At 35.6% G+C, this 26812-nt stretch overlaps 1 protein-coding gene across 28 annotated transcripts in view; it reads left to right on the top strand.

The window, feature by feature from the left end:
* SSBP2 (single stranded DNA binding protein 2) overlaps nt 1–26812 on the top strand; it is a 325064-nt gene that overhangs the window by 238711 nt on the left and 59541 nt on the right. For 21 of the 28 annotated variants that reach the window (XM_055298741.2, XM_055298738.2, XM_063612196.1 and 18 more), the window contains one exon: nt 17858–17917. The exons of 6 other annotated variants lie outside the window; for them this stretch is intronic. In XM_055298741.2, the coding sequence (XP_055154716.1) occupies nt 17858–17917 (60 nt within the window). The remainder of the gene's footprint in view (nt 1–17857; nt 17918–26812) is intronic. One more of the 28 variants, XM_055298744.2, reaches the window with a different exon arrangement.

Below are 26812 nucleotides of genomic sequence, written 5' to 3'. Positions count from 1 at the left end.
TAAATGACATTCATAAAGCAACAAGGACAAAAAGCTCAAAGTGTATAATATTTTTGATATTTTAAAAGAAAAAGAATCAAAAATGAGAAAAATAATTATTTAATGTAACACTCAAAACTGAAAAAGAAAACCAATAATATATGGTTTTACAAGTCCTGGTTAAATGTTTTTGGGAGATAGATATTTAATTTATTTCTGGAAATAAATTCTGCATTTTGAAGATACCTTTGTATCTATATTCATCTACTCTGCTATTCCTATTCAGACTTCCTAAATCCAGCCATTTATATACATATAGTTAAATAATCTACATGCCCTCTCAATTTCCTTCTGTTATTAGTCTTGGCATTACCTTCACTTCCAGTGGTTTGCCTTTCCTCTTATCTTTCCTGACTATGGTTGTTTCAGAAATTAGTCTCAGAAAGTACTCTAAGCCAGGAGAAACTCCCTTTCCCTCTCAGGAAGTTATAAATACCATCTTAGATCTTAGATAAATGAACCAAAAGATTACTTGTTATATCCCTCTTAGTTTGAATGAGTTAGGGTACTGAAACTCTGAAGTAGAATTAATTTATTAGACTAGAATATCTAACAGCATTAATATATATAGTTTAAAAATTCAGACATTAGAAATAGTATTTCTCAGAATTAAATACACCTAGGATTTAGATAGTGGAGGTGAGGAAGTTGGCTTATTTATCAAACCTCAAGAAATAAAAATTAAGTTTAATTTTCTTAAAAATATAATTTTGAATCTTTAAAGAACAGAGATTCTAAATGTTGAAAATAGAACAAATCTTTCCCTGTTATAAAGATAAAAGCAACTAAAAAAATAAAGGTGCCTAACAGCTGCTGGCTTTGATAATGCTGTCCCGCAGTTGTGGAAATAGTTTCTCTGGCCTCAACTATTAGAACAAATTAAAACTGCTCAGCTTGAGTAACTAAGTAAGCTTTTTTTAAAATTGCAATTCAGGCAACTAAAGACCCTACAGCAGTAACTGGATGGACAGAGAGCAAAAAGGGGAGTGTCAGGTATTCAGAGTCTTTACTTGGATTTTCCAGTTAGAATCAAATGAAACACTTTCCTATTAGAAACCCAATTTTTTGTTGTTTATTTGTTTGCCAAACTGAGTATTTAGGAGAAATTTAGGTTGGTCATTCTAGACCAGTATTTGGTTTTCCTTTCACTTTCATGCTACTCCTGCAAGCCAAAGATGTCCAAGGCATTTAGTATGAAACAATAAAGCATCATAGTTTAAAATCAAATCTGAGGTAAGAGCTTAGCTATTGTTCAGATCATTTGAAATTATAGTTTTTCTTTTGAAAATATTATTGAAAATTCTTCCCAGAGTGCTGTAGTTTTTATTGACGTTTCTTGATAAAAAAAAAAATTATATAGAGAGCAAATTGTAAACATGCAAAGGCTATTTATAACACAATTTAATTTAGTTTTTATTTTAGTATTGGTTACAGAAACAAAAATGCTCCACATTCTTTGGGGAATTAAAGATAAGGAACAGGCATTTAAATATTATTATTAATTACATATTTAGGGGGAATAGATTTGTCTTAAGCATATATTAGAAAGACTTTAGCTTTTTAAAAGAATAACTTATTACTAGGTAGTGTTCAGGAACAATTTGTCTTATGTTCTATATCAGGGGTCAACAAAATTTTTCTGTGAAAGGCCAGATAGAAAATATTTTAGGCTTTGCAGGTCACACGGTCTCTCACAGCCACTCAACTCGGTTGTAGCATAAAAGCAACCATAGACATTATGTAAATTAAAGAGCATGGCTGTGTTTCAGTAAAACTTCACTTACAAAAAAAAAACAGGTGGTGGGCAACATTTGGCCTGTGAGCCATAATTTGCCTCCTTCTGTTCTACATCAATGTGATAAAAGGTAGCCTATGAGAGATCCAAAGGGTAAGGACCAGCGTTTCTCTAAGGGGGTTCTGTGGAATACTAATATGAGAGTCCTGGGAACCACCCAACTCTTAGGGGACTAGAATTCTTGGGGATAGGGAGTATGGGGCCACAAATCCTTTGGTTTTTGTTATGGTTTTGTTGTTTGTTTTGTTTTTAACAGATGACTCTTACAAACTAAAATTTGAGGATCACTGGCTAAGATTGTCAATGATACTTAGCAACAAATATTGCCCCCCCGCCATTCATACCAGAGTCACTACAGTGAACAAGATAAATAGAAATTCTTGTCTTCATAGAACTTAGTCTACTAAGGGAAACTGAGCAAAATAAATAACTGTTTTAAAATATATGATAGTTGTGATAAGGGCTAGAGAGAAAAATGAAACAGAAAAGGAAACTAGGCAGCATTGCAAAAGTTTTGGATAGGGTGGCCAGAAAAGGGCTCATCAAAAAGATGTATTTGAGTAAAGACCTGAAGGAAGAGAGGGAACAAACCATGTAATATCTGGGGGAAAAGTGCTCTAGGTTGAGGGACAAGCAAGTGCAAAGGCCTCCAGTTCAAAGCATGACTGCTTTTTCAAGGGACAGTAAGATAGTCTGGCTAGATAAAGTAGAGCATCAGCTGGGGAGAATTGTGAGATAGGAAGTCATAGATAACAGAAATCCAAGTCAAGTAGAACCTTGTAGGTTATTGTAGGGACTTTGGATTTTCCTCTCAGTGGAGGGTTTTAACAGCATCATTCTGGCTGCACATAGAGATTAGTCTGTTAGAAGAAAGTGTGGAAACAAGGAGAGCAGTTTGCATGTCATTGCAAAATTTTGACAAGAGATTATTATACCACCAAGGAGGTAGCACTGGTGAGAAGTAATTAGATTATATATTTTGATACTAGAGCCAACAGATTTGTTTTTTCTCTTATTTTAGATTCAGGGGTACATGTGCTGGTTTGTTATATAAGTAAACTCGTGTCGCGGGGGTTTGTTGTACAGATTTTTGTTACCCAGGTTCTAAGCCTGATACCCAATATTTATTTTTTTCTGACCTTTTTCCTCCTCCCACCTTCCACCCTCAAGTAGGCCCCAGTATCTGTTCTTCCCTCTTTGGGTCCATGAGTTCTCATCATTTAGCTTCCATTTATAAGGGAGAATATGTGATGTTTGTTTTTCTGTTTCTGCATTAGTTTGCTAAGGATAATGGCCTCCAGCTCCATCCATGTTCCTGCAAAAGACATCTCATTCTTTCTTTTTCATGGCTGCATAGTATTCCATGGTGTATATGTACCACATTTTCTTTATCCAATCTGTCATTAATGGGCATTTAGGTTAATTCCATGTTTTTGCTATTGTGAATAGTACTGCTATGAACATGCAAGTACATGTGTCTTTATGGTAGAATAGTTTATATTCCTTTGGGTATATACCCAGTAACAGGATTGCTGGTTGAATAGTAGTTCTGTTTTTAGCTCTTTGAGGAATTGCCATAGTGCTTTCCACAATGGTTGCACTAATTTGCACTCCCACCAACAGGGTGTAAGTGTTCCTTTTTCTCTGCAACCTTGCCAGCATCTGTTTTTTGTTTTGTTTTGTTTTTTGAGATAGAGTCTCACTCTGTCGCCCAGGCTGGAGTGCAGTGGCGTGATCTCGGCTCATTGCAACCTCCCCCTCCCGGGTTCAAGCGATTCTCCTGCCTCAGCCTCCTGAGTAGCTGGGATTACAGGCATGCATCACCACACCTGGCTAATTTTTTGTATTTTTAGTAGAGATTGGGTTTCACTGTGTTAGCCAGATTGGTCTTGATCTTCTGACCTCATGATCCGCCTGCCTCAGTCTCCAGAAGTGCTGGGATTACAGGCATGAGCCACCACACCCAGCTGCATCTGTTATTTTTTGACATTTTAATAATAGCCATTCTGACTGGTGTGAGATGGTATCTCATTGTGGTTTTGACTTGCATTTCTCTAATGATCAGTGATGAGCTTTTTTTTCATATGCTTGCTGGCCACATGTATGTCTTCTTCTGAAAAGTGTTTGTCTATGTCCTTTGCCCACTTTTTAATGGGGTTGTTTGTTTTTCATTGTAATCTTGTATAAGTGCCTTATATTAATAGATGCTGGTGGGTATTAGACCTTTGTCAGAGGCATAGTTTGCAAATATTTTCTCCCATTCTATAGGTTGTCTGTTTACTCTTTGATAGTTTCTTCTGCTGTGCAGAAGCTCTTACGTTTAATTAGATGCCATTTGTCAATTTTGATCCAACAGATTTTGATGATAGTTTGGATATGTGTTGGCCAGATAAAAAGACAAGTCAAGGATGAATGCAAGGCTTTTGTCCTATGCGGCTGGAAGAATGGAGTTGATGTTTACTGATGTGTATAAAACTTCAAGAGGAGGTGTGAGATGGAATTATCAGAAGCTTAATTGTGAATTTGTTAAGATTGAGATGGCTGTTAGACATGCAAGAGGTTTTGAGTAGGGAACAAGATGTGAGAGGCTGGACTTTTATGTTTGAGGCTTGAGCTAGAGAGATAACTCTGAGAGTCACTAGCATATGGATTGGATTATATTTGAAGCTATGAGCCTGGATGACATCAACAAGATAGTGAGCATAGATGGAAACAAGAAACTGTGCAATGATGGATCCCAGGACACTCTAACATTAAGAAATTAGGAAAATGAAGAGGAACCAGCCAAAGAAGAGCAGCCCTTGAGACAGAAAGATAACCAGGCAAGGAAGTATGCTGGAAGCCAAATGAGGAAAATGCTTTGAGGAGGAGAAGAATGATCAGCTGTGTACAATACTGCTGATAGGTCAAATGAGTCAATAGCTCACAGTTGACCATTGGATTTAACAACAAGGAAGTCATTAGTGGCCTTGTTCAATGCGGTGCTGGGGGTGAAAGCCTCATAAAAGTGGATCTAGGTTAAGCTGAGAAGAGAGAAATTGGAGGCAATGAGTGTGGCCGACTCAAGGAGTTTTGCTTTAAAGGAAGGTGAAAAATGAGGCCGTAGCTGGAGGGAGAAGTCAAGGGAGATCAGAGAAATGCTGCTAGGAGTGAAATGTTGGCTCTTACAAACTATTTTGAGGAACAGAGAAAAAACAGCCCTATTGGCAACTGTGGGAAAAGAGTATCTGCTATTCCCATCCTCCCAAGCAATCGGGTACCATTTTCAGTAAAAGAAACAACACCAGGGGGCAGGGCACGGTGGCTCACGCCTGTAATCCTAGCACTTTGGGAGGCCAAGGCGGGAGGATCACGAGGTCAGGAGATCGAGACCATTCTGGCTAACATGGTGAAACCCCGTCTCTACTAAAAATACAAAAACAAAATTAGCCGGGTGTGGTGGCGGGCGCCTGTAGTCCCAGCTACTCAGGAGGCTGAGGCGAGAGAATGGTGTGAACCCTGGAGGCAGAGCTTGCAGTGAGCCCAGATCACGCCACTGCACTCCAGCCTGGGCAACAGAGCGAGACTCCATCGCACAAAAAAAAAAAAAAAAAAAAGGAAAAGAAACAACACCAGGGAATAGAGTAATTGAATACCCTTTGTGCACAGTAAGATGCTTGTAATCCCAGCACTTTGGGAGGCCAAGGCAGGCAGATCACAAGGTCAGCAGATCGAGACCATGGTGAAACCCTGTCTCTACTAAAAATACAAAAAAGTTAGCCGGGCATGGTGGCGGGCGCCTGTAGTCCCAGCTACTCGGAGAGGCTGAGGCAGGAGAATGGCGGGAACCCGGGAGGCGGAGCTTGCAGTGAGCCCAGATCGCGCCACTGCACTCCAGCCTGGGCGACAGAGCGAGACTCCGTCTCAAAAAAAAAAAAAAAAAAAAAAAGAGTAAAGTATAATTAATTACTGGGAATGCCTGCAAATGTGAATACTACCTTCTCTATGTCATTTTTGTGTTCTATAAATAATCTCTGACATCACAAATACCTTTGACATCCATTTGAATTTTTATCAACCATTGTGTATATGTATTTAAGATGCATATATTTCAAAATGTATGCGTGTGTGTGTATGTGTATATATATATACATATATTTGAGATGGAGTCTCCCTCTGTCACCCAGGCTGGAGTACAGTGGCGTGATCTCAGCTCACCGCAGCATCTGCCTCCCGGGTTCAAGCAATTCTACTGCCTCAGCCTCCCAAGTAGCTGGGATTACAGGTGCCTGCCACCACACCCAGCTAATTTTTGTATTTTTACTGGAGACGGGGTTTCACCATGTTGGCCAGGCTGGTTTCAAACTCCTGACCTCAGGTAATCTCCCTGCCTTTGCCTCCCAAAGTGCTGGGATTACAGGCATGAGCCACCATGCCTGACCTCAAGATGTATATTTTAAATGGGGATTCAGAAATAACTTTAATTTGTGCAATTTGAATTGTCATTTTGCTTATATTTATACTTTTAGCATTAGTCAAATTAGTAAGCTGTAGTTTCAAAACAGACTTCTTGGTGCAATAATAATTTCTCAGTTCTATAAAATATGAAAATCTGGGCTGGGCACAGTGGCTTACACCTGTAATCCCAGCACTTTGGGAGGCCGAGGCAGGCAGATCACAAGGTCAAGAGATCGAGACCATCCTGGCCAACATGAAATCCCGTCTCTGCTAAAAATACAAAAATTAGCTGGGCACGGTGGTGCGCACCTTTAATCCCAGCTACTTGGGAGACTGAGGCAGGAGAATCACTTGAACCCAGGAGGTGGAGGTTGCAGTGAGCTGAGATTATGCCACCGTACTCCAGCCTGGTGACAGAGCGAGACTCCATTCCAGCACTTTGAGAGGCCATGGTGGGAGGATCACAAGGTCAGGAGTTTGGGACCAGCTTGGTCAATATGGTGAAACTCCGTCTCTATTGAAAATACAAACATTATCTGGGCTCGTTGGTGGGCGCCTGTAGTCCCAGCTACTTGGGAGGCTGAGGCAGGAGAATCGCTTGAACCCGGGAGGTGGAGGTTGTAGTGAGGTGAGATAGCACCACTGTACTCCAGCCTGGGCAACAAAGCAAGACTTCATTTCAAAAAAAATATATATGTTTTATAGAAATATCTTACATAGTTCAATACCATCTTACATAGTTCAGATATGAGTTGAGTGGCTTTAAGTATAAACTTCATGTCTATAAGTGACCAAATGAATATGCAAGTATTTTTTCATTCCTAAAGAAGTAAAAACATATATAACCAGCCAGTTATATCCAAAGACCAAGCACATAGGCCAGTTTCTTTAACAAATGCTGTTATCTCTGTGTGGGAATTTGAAAGGACTACCACTTAATCAGTAGAAACTTCCCAAGCATATCAGGATATCAGAAACTTAAGAACAAAATGCTGTGCTTTTTTGCAGTGTTACATTTAAGTAAATTGAAGTACCTATCTTCCATACTTCATCTGGAGCAAGTTTACATGAAAGTAGGAATATAAAGTAGAGAAAAGGGAGACAAGAGGAATATTTTTGCATTCTTTAATGAAAAGTTCAGGTGACTTTTAAAAATTATTATTTTATGAGTAAGTCAGCCTAATATTTTATCCTAAATTATAATTCTCAAATCTTTATTTTCTTACCCAAACTTATTTTTTTAAATATGGGTTAATCTGTCATTCTCATTTTAATCAGTAGTAGGAGGCAGCACAGGAGCACAGTAGCTCCAGATACTTGCCTCACACCGAATTTTTCTAAATATAAATGGATTTAAACAAACTATTTAAAATTGTTATAGAATATTATTAAAACATTCACAGTTTATTAGACCAGCAGACAGCTTAGTCTCCTATTCACAATCCCACTGTCTGTTGCTACACACCTTTATCCAATGAGTACTTGGTAATGAAGACTTGAGAAAAAGTCTCGTCTTCTTGAAAAGGCTCATAATGTCAGTGGCCAATATTGATGCTTAGACTAAATTCATGTAGAAGAATCAACTTGTTTGTAACTCTGCTCTATTGGGTTAGCCTTGCCAAAATAACATCAAGGAAACTGGATCTGTCATTGCTTTACAGTTATTTTATGTGAGTTATTTTAATTAAGTGTTGATGATAGAATATCTAAGATGTATGGGAGATAAACTGCATACTTATGCTTATCAGCAGAATATGCCAGCATAAGTATGTCATCTTGTGAGCTAAATTAGTTTAGTACTAGTTGGAATTAAAATGTGTTAATCAGGAATGTCTTATCCACTGGGGTGTCAGTAATGTCTGATGGAGATGTTCATGAAAAACAGAAAGGAAACTAAACAAATTAAGATATATGAATTGTAAAGTAACTTTGACAAAACTCATTTGATGTATAATTTATGCATCATTACTTTTCTACAGAAAATGTATGAAGTATCTCATGGAATTATAAAAATAAAAATATGTGAACATTCTTAAATGAAAGATGGCTGAAATAAGGATGTCACAATACTCTAGTGATTTTTCAAAGTAATATTCTCAATATTATTTATTTAATACTTATTGCTAGCACATGACTTCAAGAGAGATAACACATTTAAGTTTAAAAACTGATTTGCCTGTAAGTAAAATATAGAATAGCAACATACAGAATAGAAATCTATATAGAGAAAATTATATACGGGAAAGATAATTAAATTAACTAAAAAAGTGCACATCATGAATAATAAGTACTACTTTTTTAAAGAATGTTTATGCTTTTGGTTAAATCTTATAGTAAATGTATTTTTATTACTTTTGCAGAACTGTGAATAAATAATTTTACAGTCATTTTTATCATTTTCTAAAATTATGTTTTAGATTCTAGAATAGTTTTTATGTCATGGAATTTTGTCTTCAACAGAATTCAACACTGTTTCAAACAGTGCAAAGAAAGTATCAGAGGAAAGATTAAATATGTCTAAAGTCATGTTTACACAGGTCCAAGTAAGATAGATTTGGTATATATGTAGTTAATATAATTACTGAAGATAAACCATATTTTTCCAGGCTGTATTTCACTTTGTACCTTGTGTATTTACCGAAATGTTGAGTAAAGAAAATTACTTTTTGGCAAATAACCATTTTCTTACAGGTTTTTAATCTAAAGATGGTTATGTGCTAAAGACAATATGATATTAAGAAAGCAGAATGTTTTGTTTTTACTCAAATGCTGAGCCTTTTCTTAATGGAAAGAAAATATTTCAACTAAAATATGTTGTTTCTGAGACCTGAAGATTATAGTTTTTAAAATGTATTTCAACCTAAAACGTTAGGATCCCATGTATAAACATGGCCTTATGTAAGACACACCTGAGAGGCAAACTGCTATACAGAATTGTTAGCAGTTCTTATGACTGGTGTATACTTCAGAAAAAGATCAATAAGTTACCACACTTTTCTTCCAAAATTGTATATAAATTAACCTGATATCCTTTGTGCCAAGTCATGGTTACTGAATACTGCTATTCCGTAAAACTACCTAAGACTTATTATTTTCAACCCTGTCACCCCAGAAACAGTAAGAGAAACCTGAAAGCAGGAGAGAATGAAAGGCCTTATTAGTCATCTAATTATAAGTTCTCCTGTATACTGTTAGTATGGATATTTGGGGTCCCCAGCTCTTTTTTTTTTTTACTTACTCTTATTAGGACCTCTGAAAGATAAAATTTATCCTTATATTTAAGTGAGCAGGATTTCCTCCTCTAGACATACTTTATAAGCATTTTCTCATTAGACAACCAGATATGTTATACCAGTAGTCTGATTTACTCTTTACCACATCAACGGATACTGCCTATTCTTAACAAGACAAATAAATTGGCCAGGTGAGATTTTATACAAGAGGACCAAGCTTTATGATATCATTTGCGGGCTTTTAGTCTTCCATTAGTGTTGGTGATCACTTGGTCAATGGGCCAGCTACCGAACCAACCAAATATTTACTGAACATTTGCTTCATACATTCTCTCTTCGAATGTGCTAGCTGCTTTCTTCCATTCTTCATGAACCACATTATAATGAACAGCTTTGATAATGACGATAGTTAATACCGTACCCATTTTACCACCATTCTCTACCTATCCTCTACTGTTCCCTTAAAAACACAAATAAATGGACTAAAGACTATATATTATCAAAACTCCACCAAAAATGTTCCAGAAAAGAGAGAGCTTTTGAAATTTATTTTATTTCAGTTGTTACATTTCTTTTTAGTCTGGTGAGTCAAGAGCACATGCTAATTGGTGCTTTATGTGCAATTAGCTTGCTTACCTGAAATACCACTACATTTTCACCTTTCATGTTTGAGTGGTAACTAAAGAATTCCACATTAAGTATTTAATAAATGGTTGCACAATTGCTGGGGGCCTGAGAGAAAGTGCCACTTAGGCAATTTATTTATGTACCACACACTTCTTATGACCAACTGACCATAAAATGAGCCTGGTACATAAGTGTGTGTACCTGCCGTTAGTCTAAAGGTATTCCTATAGCAGGGTGTTATAGAGAAAAGAAGACTAAAATGGCAGTTAAGAAATTTGGTCTTCGGTCTTCCTAAGGAGGATGATGTAGTAAACTTTAAAAAGTTAAACTTCCTTCTTGAACATGTTTCTAAAAGGCATCTTCAAATAAAATTGCATAAGTAATATTTTATTATATGTGTATAACACAGAACTTGCAAAACTTCAAGTGAGTAATTTTGTGAAGTAAGAAGTCTTTTGTTAAGTAAATGGTCACTTGCTAAATTGTTTTGTAAGTTTATATTTTCTTAAACCTGGTAATTATATATTTCTTACAGTCATTTAAAAAGTTTTGGCCGGGTGCTGTGGCTCACACCTGTAATCCCAGTATTTTAGGAGGCCTAGGCAGGTGGATCACCTAAGGTCAGGAGTTCAAGACCAACCTGGCCAACATGGTGAAACTTTGTCTCTACTAAAAATACAAAAATTAGCCAGGCGTGGTGGCACATGCCTGTAGTCCCAGCTACTCAGGAGACTGAGGCAGGAGAATCACTTGAACTCAGGAGGCGGAGGTTGCAGTGAGCCGAGACTGTGCCAGTGCACTTCAGCTTGGGCAACAGAGTGAGACTCCGTCTCAAAAAAAAAAAAAGTTTTAAAACTTGTAGGTTTTCAAATTTGGAAGCTAATTTCACATGAATAATTTTATCCTCAAAAAAGTCCAAAGTTACTTTAAATTAGATAAGTCCTGTATAATTGTGTGTTTTAGAATTGTACCTCAGACTTCGAAGTTTTCTGATATGTAAACTGTCCTAAATGTTAATTCGTTCATTCTAAGGAAATTAGTGTTATTCTTTTCTTCATCATTGATTGTTCTAAATTGTGCTCATAAAATAAAAGATAGAATGTAGAAAATGCTTAGCGATTGACATTTTAGAGGGTTTTTTTACTTTTTAATGATTTTTAATTTTCTTTATTAATTTATACTGAAAGACTAAGATTTAAAGAACTTTTAAAGCCAAGATGAGATATAATGAGATACAAGGTGAGATGTAATGAGATGTAAAGTAAGATATAATGAGATATAAGGCGATTTATATATTGCTACATCAATTTTAGGTATTCTAAGAAATGCTGGCCTTATTTTAACAATTAATTATCTTGACATTAAGATAGTTGTTGCTCTGATAGTATTTTGTATTCTTTCCTCTAAAGTGCAGTTCCTTCATATCAGAGTATATGTTATACCACAGTGTACTAAATCCTCTATGATAAGTGGTATAAATAAAGTGCTGATGAAGTAGGGGAAATGGAGCCTATAGAAATTCTTTAAAGAGAGAGGAGTGTTTCAAAACTGGCCCTTGGGGAATTAATTACTTGGCAGAGAAAGGCGAGTACAGTGTAATCCCCAGGAATAGAGAATATTCTGGTGTTGGGGAATCATATTTATATGGAATTTTTAGATTCTATTGACAATGTTAGAAAATATTAACAAAATTAACATTTGATCAATGTGTCATTTAAGATGTACAGTTTTATCATATATATCTTAAAAGCAGTTAGGGCTTAAAATAGTTTGTATCACCAGTAATTTCAGGTAAATAATTTATAAAACGGTTTCATTAAGGGGCTTGGGACCTTCAAAAAGAAAAGACTTCGACTGAGGGGTCTACCTTTAACTAATATGAAGATGAGAAAGAGCTGGTTCCTTCTAATTCTTAGGGAATTGAGATAAAAAGCTAAGGGCTTATGAAAGATCAAAATAAGGGGAGCGGCAACTACTGCTTTTGTGCTAGCAGAAAGGACAAGAAATAAAGGAAAATCTCTTTTAGGAAACTAGAAGTCTAAAATTCCCTGAATAATTCTTGATGTAATAGGAAAATAATTATTTAAAACATAATGGCATTCATTCTGAAGTAAATTATGATTCTAAGTGGTGTAATTTTTCCTCCAAAAGACTACTTGGAGGAAATGAGCTGAACATTTGGTTTGTGTTTCTATTTTTTTTTTTTTTTCATTTTGTCACCAAATATTTATTAATTTTCTTGGCTTGTATATACTTTTATTTCTTCTACTTTGGGTTATTCCATTTATTTTAGACTGTTTTAGTTTGGGCTGGTATAATAAAATGCGATAGATGAGGAAGTTTAATCAACAGAAATCCCCTATTCTTCAGAGTTCCGAAGGCTGGGAAGTCCAAGATCAAGGTGCCAGCCAATTTGACTCCTGGAGAGGACCCTCCTCCTGGCTTGCAGATGGCCATAATGCTCACATGGCAAAAAGAAAGAGATCATCTCTCTTGTGCCTCTTTTTATAGGAGTACTAATCCCATTCATGAAGGCTCCACCCTCATGACTTAATTACTTCTCAAAGGTCCCACCTCCAAATACCATCATATTAGAGATTAGGATTTCAATATATGAATTTTGTGCAGACATAAACATTCAGTCCATAGCATACATAGATCACTAGAACATGTAGAAATGAGAATTTATACCTATAAATGTAGTTTCCATATGTCAGAGTACTAACTATGCTACCCAATTTCTCTTATAAAGTAAATAAGCTTACCTTATGAGTTTTTCTTAATTTTGAAACTTTTTTAAAAGCATAGCCTTGATCTTCAGTATTCATAGCACTAAATGTTCTATCAAATAGGGATGATGTAATATGACTTTTGAGGAAAGACACCAGATTGAAATATTATTTTCCCTGGATTTTCATTGATACTCGCCATTTGGTGAAGAGAACATTCTATTTGTCTCAGATTAGTGGACTGATATAGAAAAGAATTTTTATAGAAAATTGTTTTTCCTATTAATTACAAGACTGTGAACCTTGAAAAATCCTAATCAGAGGGCAGTCATTTTTATCTTCCTTGTTCACTGATATATCTAGCCACTTAGAACAGTGCCTTTGTGAGTGTTTAATAAATATTTGATGAGCAGGACATGATGGTTCATACCTGTAATTCAGCACTTTGGGAAGTCAAGGCAGGAGAATCACTTGAGCCCAGGAGTTTGAGACCAGTCTGGGCAGCAGAGCGAGACACCATCTCTACAATTTTTTTTTTTTTTTTTTGAGATGGAGTCTCACCCTGTCACCCAGGCTGGAATGCAATGGCATGGTCTTGGCTCACTGCAACCCCCACCTCCCAGGTTCAAGCAATTCTCCTGCCTCAGCCTCCCAAGTAGCTGGGACTACAGGTGCATGCCACCACATCTGGCTAATTTTTTGTATTTTTTACTAGAGATAGGATTTCACTATGTTGGCCAGGATGGTCTTGAACTCGTGACCTCATGATCCGCCCACCTTGGCCTCCCAAAGTGTCGGGATTACAGGCGTGAGTCACCACGCCCGGCCTGCAATTTTTTTTTTTAATACCCAAGTGTGGTGTTGTGTACCACACCTGTAGTCCCAGCTACTCAGGAGGCTGAGGTGGAAGGATTACTTGAGCCTGGGAGGTTGAGGCTGCAGAGAGCCATGATCATGGCACTGCACTCCAGCCTGGACAATGGAGCAAGACCCTGTTAATCTGTCTATCTATCTGTCTGTCTATCTATCTATCTATCTATCTATCTATCTGTTTTGTTCATTCAAATATATATATGTTTTTGAATATATATATGTTTTTGAATATATATATATATGTGTGTTTTTGAATGAACAAATTTCTACCATACTTTCTCATTGATAGGTGTAGCTTTTTTATTCTCCTAATTGACCTTTAATCTGACACAACAAAGAGGACTGTTGTGTTTTGGGATATTTAATCTTTAGGTTTTTCTTTTTCTTTATGAAGCATGGTAATAATTTTCTTTAGCTCCTTGATGAAAATGGTTTGTGCCTTAGGAACATATGCCTTTATCCCCACGCCCTGCCTCACCCACACACACTTCAAATATTTATAGCTATCTACATTATACTAATCTTTATATTTAAATGTAATACTAAAAATAATTAACACAGAATCATTGGTTCCTTATTTTAAAACGGACTTTAGAAGTCACCTGGTCTAACTCTCTCATTTTAAGGTTGAGAAAACTAAAGCCCTGAAAGATGATTAGCTCAGGGACACTGCTAATTAATAAAGGTACAGAAACTAAAACCCAGGTCTTTGACTCCCAGTCAAATGTTATTTCCACACACGTTACAAATAATCCTTTCTGGGGAAGGCTTTTTTCCAGTTAAAACACTGATTCACCATCATGATACCTTCAAACAAGTATTTGTTACTCAAACTTAAGAAAAGAAAAAAAAAAGAATGTTGCCCCAAACATAAAGAGTAAACATTTTAAGAGCCAAACACTCTTTGCTGCCTGTTTTTTTGTTTTGTTTTGAGAAAGAGTCTTGCTCTGTCACCCAGGCTGAAGTGCGGTGGCATGATCTTGGCTCACTGCAACTGACGCCTCCTGGGTTCAAGCGATTCTCCTCCCTCAGCCTCCCAAGTAGCTGGGATTACAGGCGTGTGCCACCAAGCCCAGCTAATTTTTTGTATTTTAGTAGAGATAGGGTTTCGTCATGTTGGCCAGACTGGTCTCAAACTCCCGGCCTCAAGTGGTCTGCCCACCTCGGCCTCCCAAAGTGCTGGGATTACAGGTATGAGCCACCTCGCCCAGCCCAAAGACTCTTGAAGAACCTGTTCTTCTCAGATTGCTAAAGCAGGGAATCCTGACATGACTGTCAATAGATATAATTTATATTAGCATAGTCTCTTGGACAGATTAGCATTTTACCATAAAATAATTAAAATTAGGGTGAACATTTTGAATTTCATTTGAAAGCAAATTGACTTCTGAATAGTGAAGTACAGATATTAGTGCAGATTATTCTCAGTTGCTAGTATGCAAACTCTTTTGGATTCTGTTGCTGTGTCTACGCAAGCTAATTCACTAGGCAGTTGAGGACTTAGGTGGTTATCTAGAAAAGGTAAAGATCAGTCTGAATACTAAGCCGTATGTTATAACAACACTAATTTTGTATTAAAAATAATTTAACCATAGTAATCTTATATTTCAGGTAAAAATAGTGGTTTTTAGCTATATTAACCGATTGTTTTGTCTTTTTGTGCTTGAATTGTGTGAAGATTAGAGTTTATAAGCGGTTTTCTATTTTTTTTTTTTTTTTGGCCTCCAAAAACACATACAAATTTGAACTTCTTAAAGGAGGACATATAAGAGCAGTAATTGACTAAAAACAGAATCTGTCTCTTTCTCTCGATCTCATTTTGTAGTAACCTGCGGGTTCCCAGCTAGCACATACACTGACCCTCCCTCACAGCAGCTCCTTCACAGGGCCTCAGTCAGGTAGGAAGGTATAGACAGTTCCATTAACATACACTCATTCACAGTGCCATCCATTTGGGGAAAAAAAATTCTCCTTTCACATATGCCACTAAATAAACACTATATCATCTTCTTACATTCAGATCAACACACAAATCTCAAGTGTTCTTCTATTTCAAGTGAGGCACTTCTAAATATTTATCTCAACATTTGGTATTTAGTAATATTTTTCACATAATTTTACCTTGTATTCTACTTCAAAGTGGTTGTATTACGGACAAAAATTATTAGTAACCTATTTTTATGTCTCCACGTTTCAAAAACTAAATTGATACTATATTTTGAATTAATGACTATGTCATAAAACATCATTTTGTAAAAGAAAGACAGCCATTATAAAACTAATGACACAATATTTATTAAATTTTTTAAATGAGTCCAGAATTAAAAAGACAGCTTCATAGGTGAGATTGGGTGATTTATAAAGGAAAGAGAAAATAACAGAGAGAGTGTGAATATTAGAATAAGCTTCTAGTTGACAGTACATAACTAACTTATCCAATTTATGGCAGAGTTTCAAAATGATAAATGAGAGACAACTTTAATCAAATATGTGAAAACTAAACATTTTTAAAATCAACTTTGTTGAAATTGGAAAATCTCCTTAAGTTTTATCAGCTGGAGGTGGCAATACTACCTGAATAATCTACTGTTTCTGTCCATATAAAATGAACTGCTGGAAGCACTTTTACATATAAGAACACAGTGAACAAAAAGCCAAATTGCTCACTTAATTGTGAAGCTCCTTTTGTTGGTTTGTCAGACTCTGCAAAAGATACTATACGAAAAATCTATACAGCATTCATTAGGATTTTGTTTTTTAGAGGCTCCTTTTAAAACAGCTCTGGAAAACATGAGTAGCCATGTTCTCCAAGCCTAATTTCTAAAAATATTTGTAGAAAATACATTCTACATGTAGGATTTAATTCTGTAATGCACTGTAAATGATTTCCCCAAACCTTTGTCTACTTGCTGTATATTACTTAACTCATATTAATTCATTCTTAATATCTTAATAACATTCAACCCGTTAGATTTGATATTTGCTTATATTACATGTAAGAAACATCTTACATTTAAGTAATTATATGTTGAGATGTAATTAAACAAAATTATAATTTTTCTGTTGTTTCTAGAAAAATAAATAAAAAATCAAATTTTAAATAATTTAATAAACTTATAAAATTTTGGTGCCTAAGTCTGGATGATCAAAAATAGTCTCTTTTTAGCTAAACGTTTCACATTTAACTGTTGATTTTAGGATACTTTTCAGACAATTTCCAGACTGACAGATTCAGTACATCTTAGGAGCCTCTGACTCATCCAGCAACATAAATTAACTTGACTTTTAATACAAGACCATTTTTTTCTTTTGTTAAAAATACACGCTTCATAATCAGCTAGGGTCAAAATATGCAAAGAAATTTCAACTTTAAAATTTGTAGTCAATTTTTTTTTTAAAGAAATGAAATATTACTGTGTTGCCCAGCCTGGAGTGCATTGGCTGTTTATGACCATTGGCATGGTCATCATGCACCACAGCCTCTAACTGTTGAGCTCAAGCAGTCCTTTGGCCTCAGCCTCCCGAGTAGATGGGACTGTAGGTGTGTGCCACCACACCCACGGGGTCCATTTTGAAGTATAAGAAACCCATGATGAGGAAAAGCCAAAGCTTTTTTGACTACAAATGACCCTTGGAAAAGAAATTTATTTATCATTTTAAACAAAGCTATAAAAGGTGAAATTTGGCAATTTTAAAATTATTAAAGGAATTGATAACCAAACCAAACAATTCAATCAGAAGTATCTATTTAGAACCTAATAACATAGGCAGTAAGCTGCCTCCAGAGGTCCTTTTTAAGATTAAATTGCCTGCCTCTTTACCTTATTTTTTGCCACTAGATATTATTGCCTTAATAATTCACATTTTTAAAAGATTTTGCTATAGTTACTTTAGTCAGCTTTTATGTTTTTACATTTTCTTTGGAAAATTTTCTAGATATTCTACAAAATAAGTAATGGGATGGTAATTTTTCTTAAAAGCATTATGCTGAAAGCAGCCCAAAGTACATTGATTTGTGATTTGATTAATTCTAAATTTTTTTTAAGTAGTTTATTTTCAGATCTGTATTTTACATTGTACTGTTTTTTGTTTTGTTTGTTTATTTGTTTGTTTTACTTCAATAGCCTTTTATGTCACCTCGGTACCCTGGAGGTCCAAGGCCCCCATTGAGGATACCTAATCAGGTAAGATTTATGTGCTATTTAAGTTTTTTATAAGAATCAAAGATCTTGAAAATGTCACATATATTTATCATCCTATAAAAATATGAAATTCTCCTTTTTCTGTGCTGTTTAATGCTATTTCTAGTCATATATCATCTGCTTCAAGGGTTGGCAAACTACAGCTCATAAGCTAGCTATTTTTTGTAAATAAAGTTTTATTGAAAAACATCCACACAGATCCATTTCTGTATTGTCTGTGACTACTTTTACACTACAATACAGATTTAAGTGGTCATGGCAGAGACCATATGTGGCCGGCAACCCTGAAATATTTACTATTTGGATCTTTACAGAAAAAAGTTTGCCCATTCTTGGAGTCTACCTTATACTTTGAACCTAATTTTAAAAACTTGTATAATTTTGGTAAATGCTGATTATCCTCCCGTTTAAAGAATGGCAATAAAGACAAAAAACCAAACCGCATGTTCTCACTCATAGGTGGGAATTGAACAATGAGAACACATGGACACAGGAAGGGGAACATCACACACCAGGGACTGTTGTGGGGTGGGGGGAGGGATAGCATGAGGAGATATACCTAATGCTAAATGACGAGTTAATGGGTGCAGCACACCAACATGGCACATGGATACATGTGTAACAAACCTGCACGTTGTGCACGTGCCCTAAAACTTAAAGTATAATAATAATAAAAAAAATAGCAAAGGACCTGAAGATATAAAAATGGCCAACAGGTATAGTGTATGAAAAGGTGCTCAATATCACTAATCATAAGGAAATGCAAATCAAAATCACAATGAGATATCACCACACAGCTGTAAGGATGGCTATTCTCAAAAAGACAAGAGGTAAGAAGTGTTACCAAGTATGTAAAGAAAAGGGAACTTTTGTACACTGTTGCTGGGAAAGTAACTTGGTACAGCCATTATGGAAAACAATATGGAGATTCTTCAAAAAATTAAAAATTGAACTACCATACAATACAGCAATCCCATTTCAAGGTATATATTCAAAGGAAATGAAATCAGTATCTTGAAGGAATATCTGCATTCCCATGTTCATTACAGCATTACTCAAAATAGCCAACATATGGAATAAACCTGTTTATCGGTGAATGAATGGATATAAAAAATGTGTGTGTGTGTATATATATAATATATAATATAATATATATATATTATTTGGCCATAAACAAGAAAGAAATACTGCCATTTGCAACAACATGGATGAACCTAGAAGACATTAGCAGTGAAATAAGTCAGACACAGAAAGAAAAATATTGTACGATCTCACTTATATGTAAAATCTTAAAAGGTCAAACTCATAGAAGCTGAGTAGAGCAGTGGTTGCCAGAGGCTAGAAAGTCAGGGAAATAGGAGAGTGTTGATCAAAGGGCATAAATTTTCGGTTTTAAGATGAACAAGTTCTGGGAATCTAGAATAAAGCATGAGTGGTGATGGATGTGTTATAATTTGATTGTGATAATAATTACATAATGTATAGGTATGTCAAATCATCACATTGTACAACTTAAATATATAGAATCTTTGTTAATGAAATATTTTTAAAAAACTAAAGTTTAATAATATTTAAAAAAAGAATAAAATTTTCCATGAACATACTTTTGTTTACTTTCATATAATATAGTTTCAATATCATGGCTCTAGCATCATACAAATTTTATCCAATTGTAATGGCAGATTAGGCAAATAATTAGCTGCTTCTAGAAGAGATAGATCTGTTAATAAATATTTAACAATAAAATCTTCCAACATTTTAATCTACAAGAGCTCCAAAATTTCATAATGTTTTGTTCTCAAATAGCTTTTTTATTAATATCTTAAGTATTTGCTGAAGAGAATAAAATACAATTTTTACTCACAAAGAGTTTGTAGTTTAGTTTTAGGATACAGGCACCGTGTATGTATATAACCCGAGAGGAAATTAAATGCTTAACACTATGGAATACTTGTGTCAAGATAATCGTCTTGTCTCTTTCTCTAATTCTGTATTTGTATACCTAGCTTTATCCCATGTTTAAAGTAAACCCTGTTATTACAGTAAGTTCTGTTTTTCATTCATACTCTCTTTCCATTTCCACTTTCTTCCCTACCAAAAATGTAACAAGAAAGTTAAAATTACTAATTTACTTGACAGCAGCAGAATTCTGCTTCTCCTCTCCTAACTCTTACTGAAATTATGCTGTCTTTGAGGCGTCTCAATCTGCTGGTGCTCTCTGCTTCTAGTGCACAGCAGAAAGTGCCAGCACCCAGATTCACCCCCAGGGGAGAACTTTCAGTAGGAAGCAGTGCTGGGTCATCTCATGATAACAGTGCTTGGCGGTCTTCCTCACATTAGCAGCTGGAGCATTTTTCTCCTATAGACCGAATCTGCATTCAGTACATCGAGCCAGGGGAAGATGGCATAAAATAGGAAAGGGAAGTGCACAGATGCCAAGTGTTACAACATACGGGAATTTTATTTTCTCTGTGGGTAAACCTGTATATATTGACAGTCAGATCTACTTCTATAGGTGCCTGAGTCTTTTAAATTTCTTTTTAAAGAAATGTGCATCTCTTATTGGAGGCTTCATGGTTTTTTAGACATTCCGTCCATAGCTTTGTATATTATATAAGTCTAGGAAGTTCCTAAAAATCTGAATTAGGGAAATGTGAAATTCTAGTATAAGTGTGTTATTAGAATTTTTGACCTCATATATTGTGTATCAATGTTGAAAATGTGATAAAATTATTGGAATTGTATTCAAGTGACATTATTGAAATGCCTGCCATGTATAAGATACTATCCTAGGTTCCATATCCTAGATTCCGTAGAGACTAACAAAATGAACACTTTCAAGACGAGGTTATTGGTAGGAATGTAAAATTGTAAACCTAGATTGTTGAAAAATTTTACAAACAGGTATTTAATGTCTTTGAATTTTCAAAAGAGACAATTAAAAAATTAAAGATAATAAAAAGTTTTTATATAGGCTCTCTTTCCTCAAGAATCATAAATAGTCTTTACCTAAATGTATTTTAAAACAATTGTACTCTTCTCTCAGGGATTCTTTTTGTCCATTCCCAGCACCACTCCAGTGCACACACATACATACACATTTAGTTAAGCTTCATTAATTCAAACAGCTATCATCCAAACTTATAATAATTTACATTTATACTATTTTTTAAAAAAGAGTTGTGTTAATAATATAAATAATACTGTTTTAGGAAATGTTTAACCTAGTTAGGAGCATGAACCTTTCAAGCATAAACACGGTTTCTCAATTTTGTTCTGTAGTCATTAAAGTAGAATGGGCAAAACTATTTTTGGTGGTTAACTGGAATGTTGTAGATAAAAACACAAATGTGGCCAGGCATGGTAGCTCACATCTGTAATCCCAGCACTTCAGGAGGCTGAAGCAGGAGAATCACCTGAGCCCAGGAGTTTGAGATCAGCCTGGGCAACATAGGAAGACCTGGTCTCTAAAAAATAAACAAATAATAAAATTTTAAAATCCACAGATGTGTTTATTTTTAAATTTAGTTTTCATGTTAATTGGTCATAAGCTAATGACATTATGTTTTATTAAGAGTTTGTGTCTAAGGAAATAGAAATAGTAACCTCTTCAGTAGTGCTGACTAATCATTTTGAATATGTAGAAGACATCTCTTTAATAAACAGATTTTACTCAATTTGTAATTACTAACGATTAGACTACAGATTTAAATTTGAGTTCCCCTGAAACCATTTTTATGGTTCTGGATTAAATCCATAAGGGTGTATATTCTTTGTATATGTATAGTACTGGGTATTGGAATATGATATGATGTCACTATGTTGTAAAAATATAGGAAGGGGTAATAATGTCTAAAATGATGAAAGGAAAATAAAATTACAAAACTGTGCAATATAGCAGAGGATAAATATATATGACGAAACATGAAACATAGAAGTTAAATCTACAAAATATATTTGACTATACAATTTTACATTGGAATTGGTTCAACTCTCAGAAGGGGTCTTTGTTATTGAAGCATCTATAACCTGGAACTGAGCAAGTCTTTATCCTTCTCATGGATAAAATATCCAACCAGAAAAATTCACAGTATTCATTCAACACTGTCTTGAGGAAATCAAGACAGCCAGAAATACAGATAATGTCAATGATATGAGTGACACCAAAAATAATTTAACTGTAGCTCTATTGATCCTATAGAATTTAGAAACTTTATCCTCTGTTTCTTAAGATTCCTGAAACACTGTCAGCAGATATATGGAATGAAAAACATTGTTAATTCTGTTGCCCATTTTGTACTCTAAAGTTGAATTTGGCATTCTACAAACACACTACATCTGACCATTCTACTGAAATCTTCAGATATTTGTGCAATAATAGATGAGTGGTTAAATAAATTATGGTATATTGAAATGATGAAATAGTATGTACATAGTAAAAATCATGTTATAGAATTAAATTTATTGAGATGATAAAATGTTGTATCTGTTTAATATGTTAGTGATTAATGATTAAAAGCATAAAGTAGCCTCTTTGGCTGGTTTAGAATACCCCTTTCTATTATTGGGAGCTCCTTATTTTTTATTTTTATGATAATTACACTAACATATTTAAATTATTATTTCAAATCCAACAAGGCAAGATTAAAATATATTATTTTCTTATGACTTTGAATTTTCATTTTATCCTGAGATATATATCTTTTTCTAATTATGTTCTACCTTTGTAGGGAAAGAAAATTAACAAACAAAATTATTCTTATCCTTCTCAAACCAAGAAAATTTTGCATAGTGAATCCTATTCAGTCTTACTCAATTTAAGTTATAGTTTTGTGGAGGTTTTATGATACAATTAAGTTATAGTTTTATGGAGGTTTTATGATACAACTTTCACTTCTTTTGCCAAAACATACCTCATTATCTTATAGTCATTTTGTCACAGATATACCCTTTTTGGATAAGTCAATACATAGAATACATTGCCATATATTTGGATAGAAACTTCACAGGGCTATCCAAAATCACTCTCAGAAATATTGTATCATTCAACAGATACTTGTTGAGGTTTGCTGTGTCCCAGGTACCATTCTAGATGTGGGGGAGGTACCATTCTAGATGTGCGGGATACATTGGTGAACAAACGAATGAAAATCTCTCATGTGGAGCTGACATTCTAACGCAGCACTGCCCAATAGAACTTTCTGGGATGATGGAAATATTTTATACCTGCATTTATCATATGCAGTAGTTTTACTACTTGAGCACTTGAGATAGGACTAGTGTGACTGAAGAACTAAATTTTTAATTAAGTTAATTTTAATTAAATTTAAATTGCTGCATGTGGTAAAGAGCTTTTAATTTGAACAGCACAGTTGCAGTTGTTGAAATACAGAAAACAGAAAAGTATAAATGTGTGTGTGTGTGTATATATATATATATTATATATATGTCCAATGGTGAGTTGTGCTATAGAGACAAACATCTTCCTACACTAAATTTAATATCTTTTGTGTTGATATTGTCATTTTAGAGGAATAAAATGACAGTGGTGTTGAAAGGACCTAAATGCGTCCAGCATCTTAGGTCCAAAAGCCAGCAATGTATAACTTAGAGCAAGTCGCTTAGATTTCTGGGTTTTGGTTTTCTTACCTGTAAAATAGGAGTGGATGTGGGTATTTCTAAAGGCTCTTCTAGTTCTGATATTTAATCATTATGGGCCCATAAAAAATTTGGTACGTCAAAATTGTTACTGAATTAAATCTTAAAGCTTTGAGAAATTCACCATTTTTTCAGCATCAATGAGCATTTAGTCTCCATGAGTAAACTATATAATGGTAGTCAAGGAAATATACAGGCATACCTCATTTTACTATGCTTCACAGATATGTTTTTTACAAATTAAAGTTTTATGGCACCCTGCATTGAGCAAGTCAGTAAGTGCCATTTAGCCAACAGCATGTGCTCACTTTGTGTCTCTGTGTCACGTTTTGGTAATTCTCATAATATTAAATTTTTTCATCATATGTCTTACAGTGATCACTGATTTTGATGTGACTATTGTAATTGTTTTGGGTTGCCACAAACCATGCCCATACAAGACAGTGAACTTAATTCATAATTCTGTATGTTCTGACTGCTCCACCGACCAGCCACTCCCTGATCACTCTTTCTCTCCTTGACTTCCCTATTCTCTGAGACACAACAGTATTGAAATAGGGCCAATTGATAACCCTAAAATGGCCTCTAAGTGTTCAAGTGAAAAGAAGAGTCGCACATCGCTCACTTTAAATCAGAAGCTAAAAATGATTACATTTAGTGAGGAAGGCATGTCAAAAGCCAAGATAAGCCAAAAGCTAGGCCTCTTGTGCCAAACAGCCATGTTAGGAATGCAGAGGGAAAGTTCTTGAAAGAATTAGAAGGTGCTACTCCAGTGAACACAGCAATGATAAGAAAGCAAAACAGCCTTATTGCTGATAGAAGAAACTTTTTATGGTCTGGACAGAAGATCAGACCAGCCACAATATTCACTTAAGCCAAAGCCTAATCCAGAGTAAGGCCTTTAGTCTCTTCAGCTCTGTGAAGACTGAGAGAGCTGAGGAAGTTGCAGAAGAAAAGCCTGAGGGTGGTGGGCAGAGATTTGTTCATGAAGTTTAGGAAAGAAGCTGTCTCCAGAATATATATACGCAAGGTGAAGCTGCAAGTGCTGATGATTCTACTGCAGAAAGTAACCCAGAAAATCTAGCTAAGATAATTGATGGAAGATGACTACACTAAACTGTTGGAAGAAGATGCCATCTAGAACTTTCATAGCCATAGTCAGTCAATGCCTTCTTTAGAGCTTTAAAGGACAGGCTGATTCTCTTATTAGGAGGTAATACAACTGGTGACCTTAAGTTGAAGCCAGTGCTCACGTACCATTCTGAAAAATCCTTGGTCCCTTAAAACTTACTAAATCTGGCCAGGTACGTGGCTCACACCCGTAATCCCAGCACTCTGGGAGGCTGAGGCACATGGATAACTTGAGATCAAGAGTTCAAGACCAGCCTGGCCAACATGGTAAAACCCCATCTCTACCAAAAAATACAGAAAATTAGCTGGGGTTGGTGGCACACATCTGTAGTCCCAGCTACTCAGGAGGCTGAGGTGGGAGAATTGCTTGAACTCAGGAGGCAGAGGTTGCAGTCAGCCAAGATTGCACCACTGCACCCCAGCCTGGGCAACAGAGGGAGACCCTGTCTCAAAAAAAAAAAAATTATACTAAATCTACTCTGCCTGTCTCTTATAAATGGAACAACAAAGCCTGGATGACAGTGCATCTTTTTTACAGCATGATTTACTGACTATTTTAAGCCCATTGTGGAGACCTACTACTCAGAGAAAAAGATTCCTTTATTTTTTACTGCTCCTTGATAACACATCTTATACCCAAGAGCTCTGATGCAGTTGTCCAAGATTAATGTTGTTTTCATTAGTCTTGAACAACTGCATCAGAGTTCTTGGGTATAAGGTAATACAACATCCATCCATGAATCAAGGAGTAATTTTACTTTCAGTTTTTTTTTTTTTTTTTTTTTTTTTTTTTTTTTTTTTTTTAGATGTAGTTTCACTCTTGTCACCCAGGCTGGAGAGCAGTGGCTCAATCTCGGCTCACTGCAACCTCCACCTCCCAGGTTTAAGCAATTCTCCTGCTCAGCCTCCCGAGTAGCTGGGATTACAAGTGCCCGCCATCACACCCGGCTAATTTTTGTATTTTTAGTAGAGATGGGATTTCACCATGTTGGCCAGCCTGGTCTCGAACTCCTGACCTCAGGTGATCCACCCACCTTGGCCTCCCAAAGTGTTGAGATTACAGGCGTGAGCCACTGCACCCGTCCAGTTCTTATTATTTAAGAAATATATTCCATAAAGCTATAGCTGCCATCTGTAGTGATTTCTCTGATGAATCTGGGGAAAGTACATTGAAAACCTTCTGGAAATAATTCACCATTCTAAATGCCATTAAGTCCATTTGTGATTCATGGAAAGAGGTCAAAATATCAACATTAACGGGAGTTTGGAAGAAGCTGATTCAAACCCTTGTGGATGACTCTGAGAGGTTCAAGACCTGAGTGAAGGAAGTCACTACAGATATGGTGAAAATAGAGGGAGAACTAGAATTAGAAGTGGAGCCTGAAGATGTGACTGAATTGCCACACTCTCGTAATAAAACTTTGACAGATAAGGAGTTACTTCTCATGGATGAGCAACAAAAATGGTTTCTTGATATGGAATCTACTCTTTCCTGGTAAGGATGCTATGAACACTGCTGAAATGGCAACAAAGGATTTAGAATTTTACATAAACTTAGTTTATAAAACAGCTTCAAGGTTTGAGAGCATTGCCTCCAATTTTGAAAGAAGTTCTACTGTGGTATCAAACAGCATCACATGCTACAGAGAAATCATTTGTGAAAGGAAGAGTCCATCGATGCAATAAACATTGTTACCTATTTTAAGAAATTGCCACAGCTGGCTGGGCACTGTGGCTCACACCTGTAATCCCAACACTTTAGGAGGCCGAGGCAGGAGGATTGCTTGAGCCCAGGAGTTTGAGACTAGCCTGGGCAACATGATAAAACCCTGTCTCTATAAGAAATAGAGAAACATTTCAAGGTTTCACATGGCCTGGAGTGTGCCCAGGGACACCTAACTCCCAGAGGAACATGGTGATACATATTTGTGATGATGCACTGAATGGCACCGTGTATCTCAATGTTTGTGATTGTTTTCTGGGTTGTTTCTGAATATTTATTTATAATTCATTCCTTATGTGCAGCCACCCAGAGAGTTAGATAGTTCTACACTGATTTACTGAATAAACTGAGAAATAAAAAGAAAG

This window comes from Symphalangus syndactylus, chromosome 11 (assembly GCF_028878055.3).
Source record: "Symphalangus syndactylus isolate Jambi chromosome 11, NHGRI_mSymSyn1-v2.1_pri, whole genome shotgun sequence".
In the NCBI taxonomy this organism is placed as follows: Eukaryota; Metazoa; Chordata; class Mammalia; order Primates; family Hylobatidae; genus Symphalangus; species Symphalangus syndactylus.
This window is presented reverse-complemented; position numbering and strand designations above follow the sequence as displayed.